Raw genomic sequence first — 21,995 nt, forward strand, 5'->3', positions numbered from 1 at the left:
TTAGCTATTCTGTTCTATCAACAGTGAAGATTGAACATGACTTTTTAATAGAAAACATGGGGTTTCAAGCTGCTTTCACAAAGGTGTTTATGTATTGTTATTTTGTATTGTAGTACAAAGACTAAGTCCTGATGCCCTTTGTCTGACATCATGTTTGTCATTAAAAAGCTCCACTGTTACTGACTGTTTCATATGAGGAATTGGCTCATAACCATTTTATAGTCGTGATAAAAGCATTGCTCCAGTAGATCCAGAACACAGGTATTGAAAATAGAATCCCCCAAATATCCCAGCAGCACAAAAGGTATTTTCTGAAGAAATAGATTCCTCAAGTGGCTATATTTTCAGGGAATTCCACTAAGACTTCAAACACTCACTTTTTGTATTCATACTGTTGTTCCTTGGCATACTCAGGCTGCTGCATAATGGCTTTTGCTGGATGTCATGTGCTCCCAAAGAGTATCTTTATGATGCTCCTTTTTTTCTCTTGAACTTTCCTACTGCTTAGTTGCTTAGTACAGACACATCCACTAGCAGCAGCTTGACTGTGGCACTTGTCTATGTTTCCCTAGAGTGGGATCATCCAAACATAGACTTTTCAGCGTGAGGTAACTCAGCTGCTCTCCTTTCCCTCAGGGAAAAGCCTCACCAAAAAGCACCTCCCATTTGGCATATGAAAATCTGGAAAGCAACCTCTTTATTGTGCTTTTTAAGCCCATGCAGGCTGGCAGTGTTAAGCAACATCAGAAGGGACTTTTTAATGTTTGTTGGAGGTGTTTTTATGCCATGTGCTGGGAAGGAACTTTAGTGGGCCATTATTGGCAGCTCTAAACCACAGTTATTTTCACAGCTACGCTCTGTAGTGTCAGTTAATGATTCACAAGTTACTAGGCAAGAGCAGAAAACTAGCAAGAAAGAGAAAATACCCTCAGTTTTCTAGTGCAGGAAAGAGGGGGAGCAACATCAGCATTTAATGGCAGTTTTGTGCTGAAACAAAATGCTTAAAATTGTTTATAAGAAGCTTCTCAGCAAGGATAATGATCGTTTAAGTTGTGGAAACCAGCCACTTCTCAAAGAAGATTAAACATCTAGTCCTCTATTCCTCACAGGACCATAAAGTCCTTGGGAAATTCAGTGAAGTTTTTACCCTCAAAACTAGTCAGTGTCTTTTTTTTTTCCTTTGTTGTTTTCTCATTTCCCAGTTTCTTTTTCCCATAAACATTCCTTAATAGAAGAGAGATGTACTCTTGTTTATGATACTACACACTCCTAATATCAGGACTTCTCCCATCCACTGGGTCTGTCCTGTTTCAAACTTTATTAGAATAAACTGCAAAGTGAGTGAACAGTAAGGAAATGCTATCACTGTGCTAATTTTCTTTGGGACTTTCACCGCACCTTGGAAATGTTGCTGACCTCATATGAAACCTCATATGAAACCAGGTGAGGTCAGATTATTTATTCCACTGTTTAAAATAAATTAACCTTACATGTAAAAGTGTAGAGGGAAGTTTGAGCTTCATACACAGGATGGTTTATGTATGGCTCACTCACAAGACCATAACAGCTCTTCAAGAGTTGTTCTGCTCTGTTGGATGAGTATGGGTACATTTGTGAGTGTTTAGATAATGGATTGAAGCCCAGTAGACTGTAACATTTTTGAACACTTTTCAAAGTTAAGGTTTCCTATCATGATTAGCTCTGTTAATAACAAATCTTTATCATGTTGTTTTCAAACAAACAAAAAAGCCCGATGTCTTTCACAGATCACTGGCATACCAAAATTTGTTGTAAAATCTGTCTTTCAATGTCATAGTGTAACAAAAATCTTACTCGTAGTTTCATCCTGGCAATATTTTATTTATAGCTCTGTCCTGGCTCTTAATTCATTCTTTATTTTACCAGATATGTAGAGTTCTGTGGGATAAAATTTACCTGGGAAGCAAATTGCATATGTTGGGAATTAATAGCGTGATAAGACATTTCTAGACTGGAAGAAGAAGAAATAGAAGGAGATGCACAAGAAGGAAAGCTTTGAGGCATTAAATAAAGTATTACTTGACCCTGTTCTGGGCTACATCCAAAGCAGCATGGCCAGTAGAGTGAGGGAGGGGACTCCCTCCCTCTACTCCACACCCGTGAGACCCCACCTGAAGGGCTGCATCCAGCTCTGGGGTCCCAGCACAGGAAAGGACATGGACCTACACGGGAGACAGACTAGAGGAGGGACACAAGATGATTAGAGGGATGGAATGCCTCTCATACTAGGAAAGGCTGAGAGAATTAAATTGTTCAGTCTGAAGAAGAGAAGGTTCTGGGGACAACTTAGAGCAGCCTTCCAGTAGCTAGAGGGCTACAAGAAAGCTGGAGAGGGAGTTTTTACAAGGGCATGTAGTGACAGGACAAGGGGGTGTGGTCATAAACTGAAGGAGATTTGGTTTAGATTAGATATGAGGGAAAATTCTTTACTATGAGAAAGGTGGACACTATGTTTGCCCAAGCTGTGAACGCCCCATCCCTGGGAAGTGTTCCAGGCCGTGCTGGATGGGCTCTGAGCAGCCTCGCTGGTGGAAGGTATCTCTGCCCATGGCGGGGGGGGTGGGAATTAGACAGTCTTTAAGGTCCATTCTGACCCAAACCATTTTATGATTCTGTGATTCTGTGATAATTAGTCCAGTAAGGGTAGTTCAGATTACTTTGTTTCTGCAAGGATAGTAGAACATTCAAAAATGTCTCTGATAATATGAAATGCCTGCCTCTGAGTTTTTACTTCAGTTTCTCCTACAGTCAGTACCTGGGAATAGTCAAATTAAAAAGCAAACAGGGTAAGCTCATTATTTGTAATACTACAGGATAACTTTCCAAAGCATGGCTTATTTCTCTGCAGATCCAGCCATTTTTATGCCCAAACTACAGTATGCAAGTAGATCAGATATTAAACATGTTCTCTCACTTCCTTGGCTGTTGTATTCACTGCTGCTTCACTGAGTTGTGTCTTGCTTGAATGCATGGACTTGTATCACATTTAAAAAACGTGGATATATCTGAATTAGTCTCTTGTTCTCCCAGTTTCAAATAAACATCTAAGTTGAACAGTGTACACCGTTACCTGTGGACCATAGGCCAGTAATTACAGTGATTATAAAAATATTGAAATCTCTAGGTGTAAATATATATAGCATATTCTTTAAAATTTGTGAAGGAAATGAAATAAATATATTATGTGTAATGCTTCAATGTCAAATTGTTTGCAAAAAATTAAGGATTTTGCATAAGACAATCTAGGCCATACCATCAGTTGTTGGATCTGGAAAATTTGGAGAGATAAGAGTAGGGAAAAAAACCCAACAAATAAAAACCATTAAAAGATCTGGCTTTCAACAGGAGTCTGATAGCATTTAAAGTTTATATGCCTTTGAATTTCTAATAGGCCTATAGGTCATGAAAAGTGTATTGTCTTAATCTTGGAGGTAGGGTGATGAAAAAGAACAGTTTATTATCTTGTCTAAAAACATTACCTAGATATAAATTCTTTATAAGAAGTCATCTTTCTTTCCATTTTTTTTTTTTTTTGAAAGAGCTGTCCTGAATCTTCCCCTTTTGAGTGATACCTTATTCAGCTTCCAGTATTATTCCCCCCATGTAAAGGAAGGAATGGAACTAAGTCACCTAAAATCTGGTCAAGTTCTTGACTTCTTCAGTTTTACAGCAAATCACAAACCAAAAATTTTATGAGTTTTACCCAGTCACCTAAAAGTACCATGAATTTCAGATCCAAATTTGGTTATTCAGCATTTCAAGTTCCTGTTTACAACTGGGACAGCTTACAGCAAAAATGTTATTCCTCCTTTTAGAAACGGTATTGCTTTGGAAGAATGAATGAGCCTCTGCCACCCAAAATGTTAAATAAGTAGTTCATATAGTCCTTGATTTTGCAGGATGCTGAGCACACTGGAGAGACTGATAGAGCACCTATAGAGCTGCTAGTTCTGTGCTCTTTAGTTGGTCTCTAGGCAGGCTCCCAGTGTCCATAAATAGGCCACAGTGGTTCATCCAAGTAGTCCAGGAATCTTCAGCAGTTTCCTAGAACAAATTTTAGCTTCCTCTACTTGCCCATGTCCAGCCTGTGATCAGGCTGAACCCACTTCACTTAAAACCATTCATCTGCACAATTGGTAAGTATAGTAACTTGCGCTTTTTGGAAATAAATTGTCTTAACTTGTAGCTTTTGCCTTTTATTTTTTGGGTTAGTAGTTGTGAAAATCTATCTTTTAGTTTATAAAATTATCAAATTTGATCTGTAAGATAGTGAAAGAGAATGATCTTGGCAAATAGTGGTTTTCTGAGAGTCACTTTTCTGATTAAAGGCAGTTAAGTACTCAAGGTTAAATTTTCTTAGTCTTTTAATGCCTGGTTACAGACAATAAACTGCACAGAAGAAAGAGAAACATTTAAAAGCTGCATCTAGTCCAACTGAAAATGATAGATTTATATTACCTATATATTAATCTGAACATAATGATTCTCAGTTCCCTATATAGACTTATAGTCTATATAGGGACTATATAGGTTTATAAGACTTTAGGAAAATGTGAGAAGAGGTTTGCAACTGTAGAAGACAACAGGAAAAGAGCTCCCTTTTTCTGACTGTTTTGTATGTTCTCTTTTTTTGTTTCACTTTTAAGAGCTGGCTGTATAGTTGGTGTTTGAGAATGTCTTTTTAAAAATGTATGAACATATGTTTTCAAGGAAGTGAAATGAAAGCCAGGTGAAACCTTCCTAAAATGCTACAAAATCCAGAAAATCCTTTATGTTAAACCATAAGGGTTTTTTTTCCACCAATCTCAAATTCCTTGGTTGGTTTTTGGTTTTCCCTCTATAACTTCCTTTCTTCCTAAGAATGAGAAGCCTATTTTTTCTCTGTTTGGCGTGCAAAAATGCATTTTTCTCCTCTCAATTATTTTTAATGCTTGTCAAGAAAAAAGCCCAGAAGTTGGTGAACATTATTCAGCCTACTGTAGCAGCTTTTTGTTATTTAAGACATAAATCAAATGTGGAACTTCTTTTTTTCCTGGGGGACAAATTGTTTATCTAAATTTGAATGTGCTTGTGAATCACTTATAGGGACAGTACTTGTACTGTTGCTCTGTAAGAGCAATTATTTGCATTGCTTTACATTGTTTTGCTCCATAGCATTAAAGTAGTCAGACTGCACAAGGTGTACAGTACCTCTGCAGATCCCTGCAGGAGGAGAGCCATGGACCTCAGTTCTCCAGACAGCTGTGGATATGTTTATGTGCCATCAGAGGAACTCTTCCAGCATGTGAAGTTAAACAGTGCATGATTGGTTTGTGGGGTCTGGGGCCAAGATCATTCCCAAAGCAAAGCCCTTTGAGGGATGAGAGATTTTTTTGTGCTTGTTCACAAAAAAAAATGCTTAGAATAGTTCACAGAATCACAGAATATTCTGAATTGGAAGGGACCCACAAGGATCATCAAGTCCAACTCCTTAGTGAATGGCCCATACGCGGATCAAACCCACAACCTTGGCATTACTAGCATGGTGCTCTGACCAACAGAGCTAATCTCAGTAAGTTAAGAAGACAACAAAACAGTTTTGTGAATTGGCTGCTCTTTCATAATATCTTCCCGTTTGCCTCTGTGGCTCTTACTTGAGCTTTTTAACATTTGTGACACTTCCGTATGGGTACAGTAGATTGCAGCTTCATTCGCTTTGAAATGGAACATGCGTTCCTTGTGTCTAGAAATCCCATCCTGCATTATCAGCTTTGGGAGTGGAAAGAGAAGACGTTTATTCCTTTAGTAGTATCTGCTGAAGATGTTTAAGGGCACACAAAGGCAAGTGCTTTCCCAACAGAGTACACAATTACCTGCTTTGCAAAGACAACCCAGACTTATTTTTTCTACTTCTAAGTCTGACAGTGTAAAATACTTTAATTCACATGCAGTAAGCATTGACTTTTATCACATAATTAGCATTCTAAACTCACAGTTTCAGAAGTTTATAACTCAACAGTATGTTTAAACTCAGTAAATTCAAGCCAGAAGCCTTATTTTTCAGTGTAAAAAGATGCCTTTTGTTTCTACAGTATCAAGCCAAGTGGACCTTGTTTATTTCAGGCTTTGTAAAGGTTTTAGATTATAAGTTTTCTTTAAATCAAAAATTAATTTCTTGAGTTTCATTCTGATATTTCTCAGATTGCAAGTCTGCTTTGACATACTTGAAAAAAAAATTGAAAAAGTTCAGTGATAGTTGTTTAAAACCGTTACCTGAGAACTCATAATGGACCATATTCCAAATATTCCTGTGCACTTCTCGCTGACATCGATGGAGCTGTTCTGTGCACATCCTGTTTTTTAAATCCTGCATGCATAATCACCATCAGTATTGTTATAGTACCTACCGTGGGTGGGTGCAACTCTGAATGCAGATTTGCAGTATCAGTCCTAATGGTTCTCTCTTGAGAGAAATTCAAGATGCTGTTCATAAGCTGTTCTGGACTTTTAGGCAACCAATCCCATCTCACACATACACTCTCAAATACCTTTTGTTAAAGAAAATCAAACACTTCAGAATACATATTTGTATGACACTGTTCCAGTCTGTTGGATAAAATGTGTGCACTTTATAATATTCACTTAGAGATGTATAGGTTTGTACATAATATAATAACAGCAAAATTATGTTAATCTTATGCTATATGATTAAATGTGCCTAAAAAATGTCAATGCCAAGTACACATTATGGTATGTCAGTTGTTATCCTTTCTTTCATTTAACTGTGTATGAAAGAGAAATTTTAATTTCCATTTTTTGGGAATGTTGCATATGTATTACAGCCTGATCTTTTTTTGAGTATAAGATATCATGTGTTTAATTCTGTATGTTTAGGTAATTACCATTAGAACACAGGAGGACATATTGTACTTACTGCCTGTACTAGAGTATAATGTGCTGGACTGCAACAGCTACACTTGTTAAGCTGATTTTAGCATTTCTTCACACAGCAGGAAGCACCCATGCTGTGGCTTCTTAATGTACACTTTAACTACTGCACTGTACTGTACAATAAAAATAATAATTAATTATGATCCTCACCTTACCAGTACTGCTGCTATCCAGGTGATTTTGTTTCAGGGTTTCACTGTCCCACACCCTGAAAAATATCTTTCCCTTCAGAGTTTTATTTCTAGTGTGATACTGCTGAACAGAGCTGAATTTTTTGAGGACAGGTTTGTTGCATGGATTGTGATGGCTTCACATTTGTTCAGGTCTCCAAGGACCCACACCAATAAATGTGAAAGAGACAACAGCAGAATGGCATACTTTCCCATTTCCACCAGGATAAAAAAAAATACTCTAAATTAAGTCTAACCTTAAATGTATAATCTGTCCTTGGGAGAAAAAAAAAAGGATATAGCATCTTCAAGCTCTTGGCATCCCTTACGAGAAAAAATTGGTTCTAAGGGTCTCTGATCTTGTGTTTTAGTAAAATAGAACTGCACGGCTGACTGACAGTTCTGATCTAAAGCATTTACGTTTAAGTTTTGATCTCTCTGCTTTTGATTAAAACTAATGAGCTCATTTAATTCAAAATGGGAATCTCTGATAAGAGAAATAAGGTTGATGTGATTGGATTAGAGGGGCAAATTAAACTCTTAGAGCAGAAGTTTGTGCTTATACAGTGTATTAAAAAGCTGTTGGCGTATTATGGTGTGTTAGATGATGAGAAAAATTTCATAGTAATTCATATTTAATCAGAAGAAATGAAAGTACTAAATATAACATGGCTCTGCTTTTCCCTCGAGTGATAAAGAGCTGTACATTTAAAATGACATCAAATTCATGCTCTCTAAAACAAGAAAATCTGAAGAGACACACTAAAGAAAGGGACACTGTTGTCAGTTATCACACCAGAGCTGAAATGTCACAAACACAAGACAAGCTGACCACATTAAATCAAGGACAATTCAATATAATCCTTAGCTCACAAACAAGTTTTTGCACTTCTGTTGACTGTATAACAAATGCATTTTAAATACTGAAATACTTTCTACTAGTAGTTTGTATGGTTCTCCTAAACCATAGAAGTACAGTTTCAAAATATTTCTTTTGTTCCTTGTTAACTCCTCACTGAAATTGAAATTTATCTCAAATAATGCCTGTCTATTGTAAACTGCTCCAGAATTTTCCCATTAACAATATTTTGGTCATAAGTTATTTAAGTGGTTGCAGTTAAGGGAGGGAGAAGTGCAGGTGAGAGCTATACTTAGTTGTGAGCACCTAATATCACTTCAGTTGGACTAGAAAAATGTTTCATTAATGACCAATTAATCACCAAAAATTGATGATATGATGACAATAATAATAATATGTGCCATTTACTTAAGAATTCTTGCCTTCAGGTTGTTTAATGTTTTATTGATAATAAAGGCCCTAATTTAGCCTCAGTAATGTGGAAACCAAGGCACACAAATCCAGCACTGACTCAGGTATCACTGCAGTTGAGGAGAGAGTAGGGAATAAAAATCTGCAGAATGTGCAGCCTATTTCAGGAGAGAATTGCTACCTAAGTGAGACTTTGCCTTTTACAAAATACTGATAAGCAATTTTTAAAACAATGTCATACACTCTAGCGTAATACCCTCCAACTCCAGTCGTAGCTAAATTGTGCAAGAAAGAGTTAATGAGACAAATCTCTGTTAAAAATTCTATGGGAAAAATTACTTGAAAATTAGACATACTGAGTATATGTATATTTTTGTAATTTCTTTTTTGCTAAATAAACATTTTCTAAATGAGGTAAATTGATTACAACACTCTTAGCATCCATCAGTCATTTATTTTTAGTGAGTTCAAGGATTGCACCTGAAAGATAGCTTAGAGGGGATGTATAAAATCTAAATTATGTGTATATGTATTTTTTCTATTCCCTAGTGGAATCTACAAACCCCAGTTTGCTAACCACTGACAACACTTTAGAGCGCTCTTTTTTCATCCGAATGAAATCCACACTGACCAAGCGAGGAGTGCACATCAAATCATCAGGATACAAGGTAAGGGTTGCACTGTAACATGAAATATTGACATCTTGAAATTATGTTCATTCATGTTCCAGGAACACTTTAATAGACAGAGAGAGGAGCTATTTCACATTTGCATATGTTCTCATTCCTTTTGTTAAAGAATCATTAATACATATTTCCAGCCTGGGGTTTGGCTTTTGTACTGCACTTCCATTAAATTGATCATTATTATGATAAATGTTGATGATAACAGCATCATAGCCTTGAAAAGAGCAACATTTCCAAAGTAAAGGTATCTTTTACCAAAGAAGGTAAGTCAGAGGAACTTCACTTTTCCCACAGTGGAAAATTACTGCTCATTTTGTTAGACTGTTAGTAATTTTTGGTTTATGCTTTTCCCAGAGAGGTTGGATTTCTTCATGCAGGCAGCAGCCTATTCCGTTTTGCTGCCATTCCAGCTGTAGGAAACAATGAGCCACATTGAGTACTTTTCCACCATTTTTCTTTCATTGTCTGTCTGAGGGGCATCTGCTGCTGGGGATCATTTTTGCTGGATTTCAGACTCTTTTAAGATATGAATGTCTCTTTTTCCTTATCAGCAGTAATCTCATTTTTCTTCAGTCGTATATCGCTCATAGCGCCTTTAGCTATCACTAGCTTTGCCGTATACTAAAACTAGAAGGAATAGCACATTTTTAACATTGTCAACTTGTGGAATGAAATATGTCATCCATTAAGTTTTATACAAGATAAAAGAGTGGTGCAAGAAAGTAAGTCTGAGAATGTGTGGGTATTTAAAGAAGTTGCTTGTCAATGTTCATTTAAAAGCTTTCACAACCATTTTGTTTTAGTTTTTAGAGGAAGCTTTAAAGTAAAGTTCCCCAATTCACTTTTCCCAAAAAATTCTCTAAGAATATAGCATTGTGGTAGCTACCTGAGAAGTAAAAATCTAGCAGAAGTATCTTCTTCACAAGCAAGTGGCTGTGAGTCCTGCTCTTGGATGGTTTCTGGGACAAGATGATTAAAGATGTTGCTAGTAGAAGTTTTCATTGCTAGTAGAAGTTTTAAGTCCAAAGCAATGGATTCATAAGACATCACAAGTTTTGATCTGTGTCCTGTTTAATTGTCAACAGCTGAAGGAATGCACTGAGTACTTGTTCATGCTTGCAAGTCTAGGGAGATACCAAGACCAGGAAGTGTATTGACACTAAAGTGTCCCAGGAGGAAGAAGGAGAATGAATAAATGAATGAATGAATTAATTAATTGGCACATCATGGAGTCAGAATGGTTTGGGTTGGAAGAGATCTTGCTTTTTTAGGTCATTGAAGTTAAACTAATTCTCATTATTAGGTATGGTCCACCAGGCTCAGACAAAACTAGATTGATAGAGAACTTACTTTGCTGGATATTTTTGATGCAATAATAATGGCTAAACATAGGGAATTTTGTTGTTTGTAGTCTCAATTTTTTTGCCAGATGTAGGTAGGAACAAAAGGTAGGTGTGTGAATGACTCTGTCATTCTCTCTCTTGGACTCCTGACGATCTAATTTTAGTCCAACATCAGAATAGGACATATAAGCTGGCTTCACAGGGTGGGGTTTTTACTTATTACAATGCAATTTTTGAAAGTTACAGCAGACCCTTGGCTCAAAAGACATGGTAATGACTATCATGTAAATACAATTTAATTTCTCTTAGAATTTCTAATGCTTCATGGCAGTATTTAAAACCATAACTGGGATGTCACAAGTACAGCAAAATTAGTTTTGAAAGATCAGATATCATTTTTTTGCCAGTTTTTCCTGAACACAATTAATGGATAAAAAGGAAAAGTATGAAAGCCAACAAAACTGCCTGTAAATAAAACATTGGAATTTTTCCAAATTTTTTCACAAGGCAAGTCAGCTTGAGTAAAATTGCATAAACAGTGTACAAGCCTTAGGCAGGTGTAAAAATAGATGTGCAGTTCTTCTGCTTTTTGATGTTTTTAAGGATTTTGTAACTGGCAGTATTTGAATTCAGCTGTGTCCAGCAATATGAATTGCACTCTTACAGTTTTTCAAAAGCTTAGTTATTGGCACTCTGTGTTCTATGGAAGGATCATTATCCATGGCCACATCAAGCCTCAGGAAAATAGTACATTTATTTTAGAAAATTTGGATCAAGTGAACATCTTTTTAACTGAGCTTTAAGAACTGCCATGTTTAAAAATTCTTGTCAGTTGCTGTATCAGACAAGCATAATAAAACTCAACCACTGTAGTAAATGTCACTTTTAGGAATCTTAGTCGTTGATTTCTAAAAGTCCAGTACTAGAACAAACTTAAGGCCAAAATTAAGAAATATACATGAGCCTTATGGATGTACGTCTACAAGAAATTATCAACAGGGAAGAATAGTTGCATAACATTAACAAAAGTCAGGGGGGAACTGTCTAAGTTCTGCATCTGAGATCCTTGGAAGTACTTCAGCACTTACTCAGGAAACCCTGTGCCAGCTGGGATCATGGGCAGCAGACTTCCTGCAGGAAGTCCTGCTGGAGCAGGCTGACTAAGGAGCCATTGTCTCCCGCCTTCAGAATACTACAGAGCACTGAATTTTCTGTCTCTAAAATGCAAGGGCTCTTGGCTAACACCTCCTGTGAGCTCCTGTAAGGGGATTCAGGGGTACCCTCCTCAATCAGCACACTGGGAGGATTTCATTGGGAGCAGTGTACTAGGAGCTGCCTGTGGTGTGAGTCAGATTTTAGCTCTCTCAAAGGTATTCAGCTCCCATGGATTCAGACCTCCAGCAATGACAAAATTTTTTCATCTTTGTGAAGTAGTTGTGTCTTGATCCAAACTCTTGCTGAGCTCAGAACCACATCATCATTTTGCCTTGCTTTGAGGACTGCTGGTGAGTGTTTCCTGTAGACAGCAAATGACTGAGGTGGTCCACAAGGTGCTTAGTCAGTTTTCAGAATGAGTGGTCCCTGCCTCAGGAAAACCACATAAAAGTGAAAAAGGTCCAAGAATGAAATTGATTTATTATTCAGGTTGATCTAACCAAAACTAACTTCCTATCAAAAGCAATGTAAGAAAAAGCAGACTGATAAATTTACACATATGTGTGCCTCAAAGAAACCCTGCTCTAGACAATTCTGACACAAGATGAACCTGTTCATAGTCCCTTCCTGGACTGATATAACTAGTTCCGAATTACACGTAAAGATGGAGGTAATGGCCTTTTTCCATGAATTATATTACCTTAAAAGTTTAAGTGGAAAAGTGATTACATGATTAATCCTTCCTCTCTCTTTCCCTTTCATTGTTCAGTAGCACTCTCCTTGAATTAGAATTTCCTATTCTTAATGGTCTTAGGCTCAGGGGTTTGCGGGAAAAGAGTTTGCATACAGTACTAGAGAGTTATTAATGTTTCAGCTTAATAAATTTAGAATCTTTTAAAACAGTGAAATAAAATTTAGTCAACTGATAAAACACATGGGAAACAAATAAAAATAAAAAAAATATAATTCCATTCACTGAAAAATTCAGAATGTATTACCATTGCAACTGTTGTCTGAGATACATGCTGGAGATTTACTGTTTGTTCTCCATTGAAAATGCAACTTGTCTTCCTTTTTTTCAATATTTATTTTTTCATCATTGAAATATGGTTTTGTATTTAATTTTGATTATATCTTCATTTTGATTTTATTTAAGTTTTCCTCCCTTTGAGGGTCGCAGTTCTGTCCACTTAAAAGTTTTCCCAACTTCAATTTTTCTACTGTCTGACTTACTCAATCATATGTCAAAGCTAGTTTTAATTCAAAATTATTTTTTTCAGGTCCAGTGATACATTTTCTACTCCTCTACAGTATCCTATTATTGTTTTGCCATGTTTACTTGCCTGTCAGATTGTGCTAGAATTTTCTTTGTTCAAACTTTCATGACCTGATACTGCTCTCTTGAACAAAGCTTAACTAAGTAGTCAAAGCATCAAACAGCATCAGAGTCAGTAGCTGCCGGCTGTTTCCAGCTCATCAACTCATCAGAGGTGCTAGTATATATCCATGCATACTCCTCCACTGTTTTATAGAACAGCACTCTCATTATGAGCTATTACAGAAGTGGACAAGCAAACACGAGGGGCTTGCCTTGTGCTTTTACTGGCACTGTGGCAATCTCTGAATGTGGTGTAACCAACATCTGCTGCCTCTCCCTCTCCCACGAAGCTGGCAATTAAATATCTTGAAGACCCAGCAGCAGAGTTAAGGACATCCTAGAAAACCTTCAGGCTGTCCCTTCCAGTAGACAGGCTGCATAAAAATAAGTAAATTGGTATATTAAAAAAAAATTGGTTTGGTAAGTTTAGTTTAGAAATTTGGATGGTTTGTTTTGCATCTAATTTCTGCAGTTCAGTAATGGAGGATGCAAGTTTGGTTAGCTATATCTCATAGAAGTTGCATGAGGTATATCAAAATATTTTTAAAAATACTTAAAACTCCAGAAAAGTGTTTTCACAAATTAATCTGGTAGTCCTCATGAATTCTTTTTTTGTTGTTGTTGTTTTTGTTTTTCTTTTTGTTTGTTTGTTTTGGTTTTTTGTTTTGGTTTGGTTTTTTTGTTTTTTGTTTTTTGTTTTTTTTTGACAATGCTGTCTTTCTACAAACTCATTTAAATTAAACATTCTCTGAGTCTGTACTCTCAAATTTGGTAGTTAAAATCATAAAGTTAGAATTCTTTGAATGACAATTTTGAAGATGGAAATCTTAAATTTTTGTTGAAATTTTATGCCTGTTATGGTTCTACTGTGAGGTTTTTTCATGCTATTCCTTCCTTTATTCGCTTTTTTTTTTTTTTTTTCCTTTTAGAACTTGAGGAGTTGGGCAAGATTTGCAGGTCTTAGTTGAGGGCTTGAAGTGCAGGTTTGGCAGAATTTAGATTCATTAATCGAAGAGGGCAAGAGAGACAAAAACTGGGTTAGAAAGACAAAATTACATTGGACCCACCTTGTGATACTGTTCTCTTGGTTCAATCCAAAACTGAAATAATTGTTTCTCATGCAAGTTAAAGATTCATCTGGAATTCACAAACAAGATGTCCCTACTCCAAAATCACTTTAAGGGTCCAATATATCATTGCAAGCAACCACCTTCCACTTCATGGGGACAGGAGGATAGGATGCAGGAGGAAAGAGCAGGCAGGGAATAGTCTCATGATTGGTACATTTTTTGGATGCAGCCTGTGTTAGATACAGATTTCATTCCCTCTTCCCAATGAGGAAATTCACTTATCCCACTTTACAGCTTTGCCTAAATTTTTTGCCTCCCCTTCTAATATTTTCCCCCTTCAAATCTTTTCTGTCAAGTATTTTACTCTGTCCCAGAAAGATATCCTGACCTTTCTCTGTAGGAAGAAAGAAAACTGCAGAATTTAGTACTTTATCACATGGTTACTGCCACACCTCTTTAATTGAGTGAAGAAGGAATAAGAAACCAACATCAGGAAGCATTATGTGAAGAGTTTTCTAAATGTCAGCACGTGCATTCCCCAGACTTTTCAGCACTGGGAAGACTTAAAGGTAATTTGTCAGTGAGAAAGAACTGATCGAGAATTCACCCATGTAAATCGATGACCTTTTTGTCAAAAGGAAGTCTCTTAGCTAGTAAAGATGCAGCATGACTTGAAAAAGAACAAAATACTAATGGGCCAGTCTCAATCTTACAAAGTACCTGCTTGTGGATATAAAGATACGGTTCAAGAAATAATGGTCTGCAACCAGATTAAGAAGACTGGGTTTCATTTTGGGGCCTTGATATAGAACTGTGAGGTTCTATTAGGAGAGCTATCTGGAAAAGCTTGGTTCACCCTCAGCATCTAAATACATTAACCAACCTTAATGTGTTCAGTAGATATGAATTCCATCTTCTCAAAAAGAAAAAATCAGGACTGAGCAGCTTTTAAATGGGATTTATAGCACTGTTCTACCATCTGGAAAAATTAATATATGTTAGGCATTCATTATTGCAGTAGAACTATTGAAATTAACCAGTTAGTGTTATAGAAAAGGCCTTTTTAATAGCAATCTTCTGTACAAGAAAGATTCAAGCTTTGATCATGCCTCACAATGACTGCAGCTGTAGTATTCCTGACACCTGTTATCAGGATTTGTTTGTCCTCAAACATTACCTTAAATGTTTAGATGGCCTCAGAGTTGTGGTTTGCTCCAAACTGAGTAAAAGGGAAATAAATTTTGAGTTCTGGAAGGAAAGAAAATATAAAATTGAGTAAGCACAGATAGCTCTCTGGGAAATTTTTTATTTTCATTAATTCTATTATCAAAGTATAAGGGATATAAAAAGATAATATTATCACCAAATTAGCAGTAATTGCCTTTGATTCTGGCTTTTAGGCAACATAATTCTGAAGCCTCCTTTTTTAAAAGTCAGTGTGTAGCCGATACAACTGTGAGAGAAAACTGTGAGAACAAGATTTATTCTGATACAGAATAAAATATTCAAAATGGACAGAGAGCAGTTTCAAACCAAATTCGGTATTCTTTCAAGAACCAATTGTTATTGAGTCATAGAGACAGAAAATGTTTGATACACTTTCATAAGCAGCACTAATTATGTAGACATGTGAACTCATAGTGCAGTGTGAGACCCATTGTGGTGTTACTAGCAAGACTCAGTGAGCACGATGAGAGCTATGAGATCTCAGCAGAGAGGGAACCAGAAAATACCTCTTACTGCCCATTGGGAGAATGGTATTGTGCTCCCAGGTAGGAATGGCTACTGGAAAAAAGAAGTCTTCACAGTGTTTTCTTAAGTTATCCACCAATGTTGTTTACCACTGTTTACTTTTAATGACTGGGAATATGCCTTTCACAGGAACACAGAAAAGAACAAAAAGCCAAGATATGCTTTAGGACAGAGAGGTGCTGCTGCTTGCATCTTTGCCTCAATTCACTGTTTTATAACTGCTGCCAGTAGATGTTTTGCCCCTCCTTTTTTTTCATAATTTAAAGATTGTTTTAGATGTGTCCAAATGCAGACACTATTAACCTTTTTATCTCTACCACTTGCAGCAGTTCACAACTTTTGTCAAAAGTATGCTGAAAAAAGACAACAGCCTCATACATTGATTTCCACGTTTTTCAAACTTTCACCTTTATGTGCAGTTCTTACCTGTGCAAAGCAGTATTTTTAATTGGCTTTTTCCTGTTGCTTATAAAGTCATTTTTATTAATGAATGTACTTTTGCAATACTCGTCTGAGTCTGGAAAGTGCTAACATATCAAGACATCAAGTAACTTGCCAAAGTTAACAATGGCTGTGTCAGAGCCAACTGTGATTACATGCTGTACCTCATCTTCAGCCTTTCTTCCTAGTGCATGAATATTGTCAAATCATCTCTGTGTTTCAGTGCATCACACTTTATTTTCTCAGGCTGATACTTCCTTTGATTTGATGGTTGCCCTGAATACACAAAATGAGATGCAAAGAAGAAAGTACTCAGACCAGGCTGTGTGAAGTTTAGCGGAACTTCCACCAAAACAAACAACAACCAAAGTTAAAAACAAATTAATTTCAAAAAATCCCACAACAACAACAAAAAACTAACAAAAAAAAAATTAAAAAACAGAACTCCTGCTCTCAACTGGCCTACAACTGACTGTAGTAGAGCTACTCCGAAATTCTTTTCTTTAGAAGGAAAACAAAGCAGTGTACCAGCGGCAAAACACATTTTTCCGCCCCTTGGATTTATCCCAGGGTAGCTTCCTGGGGCTGCTGTTCCTGCCACCTCTCTGTGGGAGAGCAGCAGGGCTGGCAGCATCCACCTCCTCATCTGGCAGGTGGCTTGGCTGCTTGCAAGTTTTGCTGTTCTTATATCAAAATCCCCCAAACTTATATAGAGACCTTTCCTTTTTCCAGTTTGATTTTTTCATAGCCACCATAGATGTTTACACCCTAAAGACTTTGCTAACTACTTGGAAGCAATAGATGTTATAAGTAAATGTAAAATTGTTAGGGAATCATTATTCACTGTAGCTCTTTATGTTTGATCAAAGTGTATTAGAAAATGAAAACACCCCATTTGCCAATGCAGATAGCACTACTTTGCATCTGCTATTCACTTTCTGCATAAATAGGTGTTTGCATAAAGTTCAAGCCCATCATTTACTCAAAAGCCAAACCTATTCATCTATTTTGGTGTCATATGAAACAACGTTTTTCTGTACTTATTCTTTGGACAAAATGTGAGGAAAAAAGGCACAGAGCATTTCAGATATGTCCACCCCCAGTGTGCCATACATGAAGCCAATAGTTGAAAAGGAGCCATCACATGAGACTTTCACTCCCTGACTTTACCTGGGGCAATGACTCCTGGATAGTGATCTGGACACTGATGTGCAAGTTTTACCATCTAGAACAGAAAATTGATCATGAGTGTTTCAGAGCATGCTTCCCAGGGAGAAGTAGTGTAGTGTAAGTGCTGTAGTGTAAGTGTCCTTTTTCTCTACTCTTCAGAGTGCATATTCACCACTATATAACGAAGCAAGCCATTATTGCCTCTGTTTCTGGATGTTTAAGCTGCTTCTGTTTCTTAGTGTTTGATCATGCCTCTAGATTTGCCTGAAGAACGGTGTGTGGTGGAGCCCATCTGCTTTATCCTGTGGAGAAAGCAGAATATAGATGTTTAGTGGAAAAAGTTTCAGTTCCTCCTTTTTACAGCATCATTAGGAAGCTGTCGTTCTAATAATAATAATTCCCATTTGACATCATGGAGGTAAAAAGAAATCACTGCTGACATCAAAAATGAGGTTATATTTCAGCAGTATTATTTCACTGAAGATAAAATGGAAGTCTTTATTACTCCCAAAGCTTTTAAAGAAAGCTGAGCAAGGCTTATACTGACCCTAAAGCTTATATACCTTAATGCACCTCTAACCAGTATGAAATAAGAAATTTTAATTTTTACTGCTACATTTTTTGTCTGTTCCTCCTTAGAACCAAGAATTTTGTGCCTGCCTAAAGGAAAATTATCAGTGTCTGAGAATAAGCGTAGAGAGCACAATTATCTTAATTTTTTCAATTACTTAAAATTTGTAAAAAATACTGCAAACAAATGAAAACACTAAGTGTATTACAAGAAGTGGTAATTTTCTTAAAAACTTCATATTGGAGTCTCCACTGAAAATTCATATAAATTGCATAAAGAGGTCTGAGCTCTGAAGAGGTTACCCTGAGGAGGGTTACAGGTTTTATTTCAGTTTTTATGGTTAAGTATTCTATTCTCTCTGAACTTCTTGTGCTCATTGCTGTGTGAAGAGCTTGCTATTAAAAGGACACAGACAAGGTCTGTTTCATCAGTGGTAAACAAGGTTTTTCACTTTTATTTCTGATAACACATTAGACCCTCCCATGCCCCTTTATTTTCCAGACATGTTCAGTTATAATTCCTGTCTTTGTATGTTTTTCCATCCTAAACCAAACAGTATAGCACATCAGTGACTCTATCCAAAGATACATGGAAAAGAGTGTGTCCTACTAATATTTGACAATATTTCTGAAGTTTGACATCATTCTTTTTCTGCTGATTTGTTTGTTTGTTTGCTTGTTTTAGGGGACATTTATAGAGAAATATACACTGCATAAAATTAAAACACAATAGGATGCAAGGCTGATGTCTTCAAAACTAACAGTATTACCCCCATCTAAAGAAAGTTCAAGAAATATGTATTCTTCCCATGGCTTCATTTTACAGAGTTAGTCACATACTTGCAAGGAGTGCAAGTCTCCTCTGTGTGGCAAAAGAAACTGCCACACAGTCAGAATGTTTTAACCTTTTCACAATCAAACTCAAGGAATTTTTGCAATTAAATATGTGGTGGGATCATCACATCATTTTGTTCCAGGCAAATATGTTGATAACATACCAGTCACAGCTCATCTGCTGTTGAGTTGCTGCTTCTCAGTTATTCTCCGAAATAGGATCTGAATCCTTAGAGGCATGAAAATATTTGATAGTGATAAGCCTTTTAAAAATCAAAATTAGTAGATACCAGTTACAGTGAAATATTTAAATCTGAAATGAACTCTGCACTCCCAATGTAAATAAGCCTCATTCTGTGCACAAATAATCTGGACATTTTCCCCAAGTTGTCCTGCAAGTGCAGAATGCTTGATTTTATTTTGTGTGAACTTAATGGTCCCTTTCACTTTTGAAATATTTTGGAAGGTCTGAGGTATTAGATAAATATTTCTCTTCTTGGAAATTGCTATCTCATTAGATTTTTCATTGATTTCTCCTTGCTGAAGTGCTCAAAAATTATTTCTTCCTAATAATCAGCAACCTTCAATTCTTGTGACCCTTTGCACTGTTGCAAAGACTATGTTGGTTAATTCAGGCCAGCACTAGATGCAGCATTGTGCAGATAGCTAAATGCAGAGCCCAGCTTCACTCAGCTCACAGGGCATCTCTGGGTTCAGCTTGTATCTTCCACAGTTATATGTCCAGGGTTAGGAATGGGGCACTGGACACAGCTTTTCCTGAAGAAGCAATGAGCTGATTCTCAATACCCAAACATGCATTATGGGTTGTTTTCAGTCACTTTATAGTCATATGCATTCATAAATTTTTATATGGTTGGAAGATGCAGACTCTGATGGTACAAAGCTCACAGAAGAGCTTTAGATCACTGGAGCAACCACAGGCAAAGTTTATGTTGACAATTTATCAGCTCTTCTCCGTCAAGGAAAATTGTTTTTTAGTGTCTGCCTATTAGCAATCACATGCATATTATGAAATTGAGTTTTGGGGAGGACAGCCTACCATCTGTCTTTTCTGTCTTTTTTGCACAATGCATCATTCTAAAGTTAAAACTTTCTGTGCTTTAAAATGATGTAAAATATGAGATGTCTATAATAGAAACACTTGGAAAGAAAAATGTACTAAGTAGAAATGTAAATCTTTATAGACTTTAAAAACAGGGAACGGCTGATGCTATACTTTATGTTTTAGTTACAAATGCCCTCCACATTTTCCACATGCCATCATGCTGATAATTAATTAATATATCTCAAGGAGAGTGAAAATGTTTCCTTCGTAAACTCTTTCTGGTTCAGGGCGGTTTTTTGTGTGAGTGAAATGGAACTGCAAATGCCTGTTATGGAGAAAGAAAAAGATGTGTGCAGTTTCCTTTTTTTGTTCTGATATGCTAAGATTTTATCAATAATATTGTTTTCCTGTAAAAATATCTGCCTCAGAGAAAATCTGCTGTGTAGCTGTCAGGATTACACCTCTTGGAATATACCTGTGGTGATTCTGTTAAATTGATAAAAACAGAACACTCTGCTGTGTAGAAGGATTGCTGCAAATATTCCAAAGCCCTTTCATGTGTAGCAGCACTTGTATGGCAGTACGTTTATTGTGCTATAAATTCCATCACTGATTTTGGCCATTTCAGATTGATTCTGCAGTAACTGTAAGTAATGAACCTTACAGACAGAGCCAAGGAAAAAAAAACCCAAGCCAATAAACTTGTGCCTGTAGGAATACAAATTGTAGAGTTCATTTAGCCTCAGTTTTTATCAAATCATGCAGTGAATACCCCACAAAGCCAGAAAATGTATCCAACAAAATATACAGTGCCATAGCCCTGGCTTGCTTTAAATTTAGCTGTTAAACCAGACAGTCAATTATCCAAAGTACATGTTTGTATGAGGTGTCCTGGGGATTTCACCTGAGACTTAAGGAAGGTGCTCCGCATAAGTAGATGAAAATGGAGAAATTATAATAGAAGTGACTTAAACAGGAAAATAAGCCAAATCCTGAGCTGTTTTACATGGTCTAAGCACCACTGAATTTCATAGGGGTGTAGATGGATGTGCAGTGAGCTACTAATGACTCACCAGGTCAAAGCATACAAAAATTTTCAAAATTTACATATGTTTCTAGCTTATTTCTCTTTCTTTACTGAAAAGTTCTACCAGGCTAACAAGATATTAATGATTCATAGATTTTAACAGAGAATAAATGTGCTTGGTAAAAATTTCCATAGGAAAGTTTTAAAATCCATCTAAAAGATGCTGTTCTAAGGTTTTCACACTAGTTTTCTATAGGAAACCCACTGACCTTGATTTGTTAAATGTTGTGTACATTTTTCACAATCTTTTAGATAATTTCAAGTCTTATTTTACAAATAGACCATAGATCTAGTCTCACTAAACCAGTGGGATGCACATGAGATTAAAGTACAGATGAATGTGCATATATGTTCTACCCTCAGTTGTTACATGAAGAGCTAGCTTCAGATTTCAGTTCAAATGCAGAAAAGGTTAGTTTTCTTCCACAGAGCTTTCTTATCAACATTACAGGAGAGACAAGAAAGCTCACATTTTATTTTCTGTGCAAAAATAAATAAATGTCTGGGTTAGGTTCCTACAAGCCCTGCAGCACTTCCATGCATCACAGCTTGCACGCTCATGTATCTTACAGTCTGCATTGCATGCTGAATTCGTTCTCTGTGTCTTCTTGTACATAACTGCATATTTTTCTGAACCTTTGTGCAGTCTGTGAGAGATATTAAATCCTCATTTTGAGATCAAAATGCTTGAGTCCATTCTACTCTTATATAGGCTACAAAGATATTTGTTTTCTAAGACATATTCCTTGCCTCTCTCTATAAAAAAGTCTATTTTGTCAATTTGTCCACTTTACAGCAGCAGCCTAAGTGACACACAGAGCAAAAAATGACACAGAAACTGGGGCTTTCAGTTAAACACCAAGTATGTTGAAAGCCATAATAAAATAATGAGAGTAGGGAATGCTATTTTTTCCTTTCACTCTGCTGGTTTGTGTTGCAATGAGGAACACAGTGAGGGAGTCCGAAATCTTGTGAATAGCCCCTGGTAACTAAGAGCAAAGAAACCTTGCTCATTATCTCTACTCCCTCCTGAA

General features: G+C 36.6%; 1 protein-coding gene across 1 annotated transcript in view; it reads left to right on the forward strand.

The window, feature by feature from the left end:
* The window catches only part of NPAS3 (neuronal PAS domain protein 3), a 595,500-nt gene that overhangs the window by 531,518 nt on the left and 41,987 nt on the right, over positions 1-21,995 (forward strand). The window contains exon 6 of the mRNA XM_041484137.1: positions 8,959-9,077. Within this exon, the coding sequence (XP_041340071.1) occupies positions 8,959-9,077 (119 nt within the window). The remainder of the gene's footprint in view (positions 1-8,958; positions 9,078-21,995) is intronic.

Source organism: Pyrgilauda ruficollis, unplaced genomic scaffold (assembly GCF_017590135.1).
Source record: "Pyrgilauda ruficollis isolate IOZ18807 unplaced genomic scaffold, ASM1759013v1 scaffold63, whole genome shotgun sequence".
Lineage (NCBI taxonomy): Eukaryota > Metazoa > Chordata > Aves > Passeriformes > Passeridae > Pyrgilauda > Pyrgilauda ruficollis.